The 4,669-nt window shown below is 61.2% G+C and overlaps 1 protein-coding gene across 1 annotated transcript; it reads right to left on the bottom strand.

Moving 5' to 3' along the window:
- Positions 1 to 2,146: 2,146 nt before the first annotated feature.
- Positions 2,147 to 4,336, bottom strand: DERL3 (derlin 3). The gene is made up of 7 exons (XM_008142651.3): positions 4,239 to 4,336; positions 4,061 to 4,126; positions 3,913 to 3,986; positions 3,704 to 3,797; positions 3,006 to 3,201; positions 2,465 to 2,555; positions 2,147 to 2,360 (listed from the first exon to the last, which is right to left on the bottom strand). Exons 1-7 carry the CDS (start codon positions 4,329 to 4,331, stop codon positions 2,279 to 2,281), a joined length of 696 nt encoding a protein of 231 aa, XP_008140873.2. The 5' UTR covers positions 4,332 to 4,336; the 3' UTR covers positions 2,147 to 2,278.
- Between the last annotated feature and the right edge of the window lie 333 nt (positions 4,337 to 4,669).

Here is a 4,669-nt window from a genome sequence, read left to right as displayed (position 1 = left end):
TTCCATTTCTCCAAAGTGGCTGCATAAAAATAGGAATGGAGAGCGGGAGCAGGGCCTGTTGGGGGTGGTGTGGCCAAGGCTGGCACGCCAGGCCTCACCCTGCTCCAGGTGGCTGTTGATGGGACTCTATGGCTCCACTCAGCCACCCCAGCCCCTGCAAGACTGAGTCAGAGTATGATCCTTGCTTTTCGTTGGGTCCTCCAGCTTCCCCACCTCCACCCATGCTTGGATCTTTGTAGAGCAGAAATGAAAGGTGTGGTCATGAGGCTCAGTGGGCAGCCCCTCCCCCACACCCTTCGCTCTGCTGGGTCATGATCAGGCCATCCCAGCCAGGACATTGCTTCTCTGGAGTCGCTTGCAGAGGCCCCATCCTATGCAGACACTGCAGGGGCATCCCCAGCCTGGGTGCCTGTGTCCAGCTACTCCAGCTCCAGCAGGTGTGCAGCACTCTAGCCACACCTCCCAGTCGAGTGCATGTAACAGGGGGCCTGGGGCCCATCTCCACCCCTGGCTGGCACATGGCCTGGGCCAGCTCCTCCCTCCCAGGCTGGTTGTGAGGATGATGGCATGTGGAGCAGCACACCTGGCCGGGTGCTGGCGTGTGGGGTGGGGTTATGTGGAGGAGGCACGCCCTGGGCCTCTTCCCAGCGCTAGCTTCAATGAGTTTGTCATCACCCCTGCATCCTCACCTCATCTTTAATGTGGAGATGTTCCCACTCTACAGGAGGGACATGGGACACGTGTGGGTCTCGCTAAGTCAAGCACTGCTTGGTGAGCTGGGCACACAGCTGCACTTAGTGAAGACAGTGGGCCAGACCCCAGCACTGGCTGGTGCCACCTTTAGTTGCTGGCACATCCTTCCCCAGCCAGGGCAGGGCTGAAGGTCAGGACTGCTCTGCTCCCCAGGAGTGTGACAGAGGCCCCGTGGCACTTGGTTCCTAGCCTAAGTAGGGATTGGGGTTCTGGGTTTCCAGGAAGTAGGGTAAGGTGGGCCTTGCTGTCTGGGCTGGGGTTCCTGTGAGCATGTTCCAGGACTTGACAGCTCCCAGGTGTTGTCCACAAGCTCCTGCCCTTCCTCCAGGAGCAAGGGGCCAGCTGGGCTTCAGTGGAAGGCTCTGACAAAGAAGATTCTAGGCCCAGTTGGCCTTAGGAACTAGTGGGCTCCATTAACAAGATATTTGCTCGGTCTGTGGGGTAGGAGACAGCCCCGGGGCTCCACAACTAGTGGGATGGAACAAACCCTGCCTGCCTCAATCCCACTGGGTAGGAGCCCACCTGCCTGGGAGAGGCCTGGGGAAGGGCCCGCGCACCAGGCCCGGGTCTGAGCCCACACTGCTGCAGAGTCAACTGCTGCTCCACGAGGGTTCCCTACAAAATTAAGGTCTACTCTGTGGCGAATATTTCTGTCTTCCATGAACATGACCAGCCCCATGCTTCTGAACATCTAGGAATAAACCGTAACGCAGACTGGTCTAGAGCAACAAAGAAAGCTGGCCAGGTCATCTGGTGCCCACTTGACAGAAGAGAAAAGGGAGCTGTGGGGTTGGATAAGGCTCCTGTGGTCCTCAGCTACAGAGGCAGGGACAGGACTTCCCAGAGTTCTCAGCCTCAGCCAGTGCTGAGGTGAAAACTTCTCCAGGCTTTGGCGTCACAGGAAGGACAGAGCCCCGCCCTGGCTCTCCTCTGCACCTGGCCTCACGGAGCCTGGCTGCATCTGTCTGTTGGTGGCTCAGCTGGAAAATGGGGCAAAGGTCCACTTGTTGGTTGTTAGTGAGGGCACCACAGGCAGGAGTCCCTCATCCCCCCAAAACCAGGCTTGGCACAACCAGAGACAGCCTAGTCCTGGTCCCTGCCACCAAGATCTGGCCAACCCCTCTGGCTGGCAGAGAACAGAGGCCCACCACAGGTGGAGTTTGTCCAAGTGTCCATTGAGGCACTGGAGAGGCTAGGATGACAACCCCGTGTCTACCATCCGTGAGCTCAAAGCTCTGCTGGGCAGCCGTGGGCAGGTTTTTGACCCTCTGAGCCTCCCATCCTACCACCTACAGCTGGTCTGAGAAAGCAGTCCTGGGCAAAGGCTGGGCAGGGCGGTCCAGGCTAGGTCAGGGCCAGCAGTATCTGCCCAGCATGGAAGCGTGTGGCCAGGCGAGGCAAGGGGAGCCAGTGCTGTGGTCAAAGAGGCTGCAAGTTACTCTGTTTATTCGGATGGCCAGCCTCCAGAACAGGTTTGACAGATGGTGGGATGCAGGCTCCTGGGGCTGGCCCTGCCCTGGTGGGGTCACTGCTGCAGGGGTCCTGGCTGTTCCTCGGGGAGGGGCAGGTAATCGGGGTCCTCTTCTGGGGCATCCAGTAGCAGCTTCCTGTGGGGAGGGGCCCAGGTTGAGCTGAGGCCAACGTGGGTCCACCAGGGAGTGAAGAGCTGTCTGAAGGAGAGCAGTCACAGGTTGTCACCTCCAGTACTCACAGGAAGCCGGGGGTCAGCAGCAGCCTCTTGCCTCCCGGCTGGTGGGGAAAGACATCTTCCAGGAAGTAGTAGATGTGTCCCACAGCAATCCCTGTGGGAGAGCGGAGGACTGCCGAGGCCATTGCCTCCACGGTCCAGAGCCCAGGGCCCGCACAGCCTGTTCTGGGCTTCCATGTGCAGCTCTGGAGGCCTAGCCAGGCCCAGAGAAACCTCAGGCCTCAGAGCATGAGTGCCCAATGTCCTGCACAGACTGCCAGCCCAGGATGGGGCTGGGGTTGGCCCTGAAGGACAGTGTTCCAGGACCCAGGACCTGAGAACAGCGGAGTGGGCGCCAGGGCTGGAACGCTGACCTACCCATCCCACCACAATCAGGACTCACACAAGCATCAGCAGGTGAAGCCTGTAGGCCTGCTGGCTTGTTCAAGGGGCTATAAGAACAGAGATGCTGGAGGCAGGGGGACAAATGAGAGGTCCAGGGCAGGGAGGGAGGGCTCTGGCAGAGCAGCCAGCGTTGATGGGCTGGATGGACAGGCAGGCTCACCCAGCAGGTCCACGAGGATCGAGTTGCCCAGTAGCATTGAGAAGCCCATGAGTGCCCAGGGCAGGAATGGCGCCTGGAAGGTGAGGAGGCCGAAGAAGTTGACCCTCACTTGAGGGCTGCGGCGGCTCCAGACGTACACCAGCATGACTGTGAGGGCCTGGCCCAGGAAGAACAGGCTGCCCAGGAGCCCCAGCAGCTGGGCCAGAGTCAAGGTGCTAGGAGGCCCTCTGGTGCAGCCTCAGCCCCACCCAGGGCTCCTCTGACTTGCTAAATCCCTGACATCCTACTGGTTTCCCTGCCTTCAGAGTGTGCCCTTCCCAATCTAAGGCCACATTGTGGCCTTCCGGCCCCACCTGTCTGGCCCTGCCTCTGCACCTCACCTCAGCCTCCCACCACTGCCCATCCTCGCCCGTTTCTCCTGCTGCTGGCATTCAGGGCCCAGCCCCAAGCCCCCCACCTGGCTCTCCTTCACATCATCCCACGGTGTGGGGTTTTTTGTTGTTTTGTTGTTGTTCTTGTACAAACCTGAAGATCTAGCTTTGATCAGCACCTGGGGCTGAGCACACCATGCAAGCTCATCCTAAGCCAGAGTAAACCTCGCTGTCCCTCCCGGCCTGGGCACTGACGTCGTGCCCAGGACCAACACAGGCCGGGTGCAGAAGTGCCTGGCCTGAGGTCCCGGAGCCTAGGAAGGATACAATCATAAGGACGCCCCCAAAGAGAAACATGAAGACGAAGTCAGCCGTGCGGCCGCGGAAGGAACCCTCCTCCAACATGCGGCAGTAGCGGAACCTGCGGCGTCTGTATAGGAAGTGCCACCGGGCAGGGTCTCAGTTTCCCCGCTCCCGGCCGCCTTAGCCCGGCAGGCCCGCCCACTCCCCTCCTGGGTCCGTCAGGCACAGGATACACGAAGAGCATGTTGAAGAAGAAGCTGAATCCCAGGGGCCCGAAGAAGAGGAAGTTGGTGAGGAGCCTCCAGACCTGCGAGGGGCAGGCGGTCAGGCGCGGGGCGGACCGGGCTGGGCCATCGGGGAGCAAGGGCGGGGCGACCTCACCTGGAACTTCCGGAACACGAGGTGCGGGTTGAAGTAGAGCTGGAAGGGGCTCAGGAGATCCAATTGCTGCGGAGCCAGGGGAGGGTCAGGTGCTGCCCGCGGGATCCAACCCTAACCACCGTGCACCCCCTCCTTTATTTGTAACCATGGCAACGCCCTACCCGCCTAGCAGGCTCACCACGGCAGCTGTGGTTAGGACGCAGGCCGCGGTGTAAGCGCGGGTCACTGCCGGCACCTGCAGGAACTCGGCCGCCAGCCCCCGCCACGCCATTGCACCTCCTCAGGTACACGTGGCCCCGACTACCGCGCGCTCTTTAACCCGCCTCCAAGCCCCGCCTTCCCGCCTTCGACCAATCCGCGTGGGAGACACTTTGTGCCCAGGCCCTTGGGGTGGGGCCTGCGGCCAGATAACCAGTAGGAGGAGGAGGCGGGAAGCTGGGGGCGGGACGGGAACGGGGCGGGCGGAGACTTTGGGCCAATGAGCAGGCCCCACAGTTGAGCACGTGGCGGTTGTTGTGATGGTTGCAGCGCGCGCGGGAGAATGTGCCGCCAATGAGGAGCTGGTCGCGTCTCAGCCGCGGGGAAGGCCAATAGCGAAGGCCCACGGGG

Source organism: Eptesicus fuscus, chromosome 23 (genome assembly GCF_027574615.1).
Source record: "Eptesicus fuscus isolate TK198812 chromosome 23, DD_ASM_mEF_20220401, whole genome shotgun sequence".
Taxonomy (NCBI): domain Eukaryota; kingdom Metazoa; phylum Chordata; class Mammalia; order Chiroptera; family Vespertilionidae; genus Eptesicus; species Eptesicus fuscus.
The sequence above is the reverse complement of the archived record's forward strand: the minus strand, read 5'-3'. Positions and strand labels throughout refer to the sequence as shown.

Excerpts from the sequence above, each read along its gene's own strand:
- DERL3 (XM_008142651.3), bottom strand. The coding sequence starts at position 4,331 with ATGGCGTGGCGGGGGCTGGCGGCCGAGTTCCTGCAGGTGCCGGCAGTG. Across the intron at positions 3,202-3,703 it reads TTGGGGGCGTCCTTATGATT|CTGCTGGGGCTCCTGGGCAG; the intron begins GTATCCTTCCTA and ends ACTCTGGCCCAG. Across the intron at positions 2,556-3,005 it reads GATCCTCGTGGACCTGCTGG|GGATTGCTGTGGGACACATC; the intron begins GTGAGCCTGCCT and ends GCTCTCCCACAG.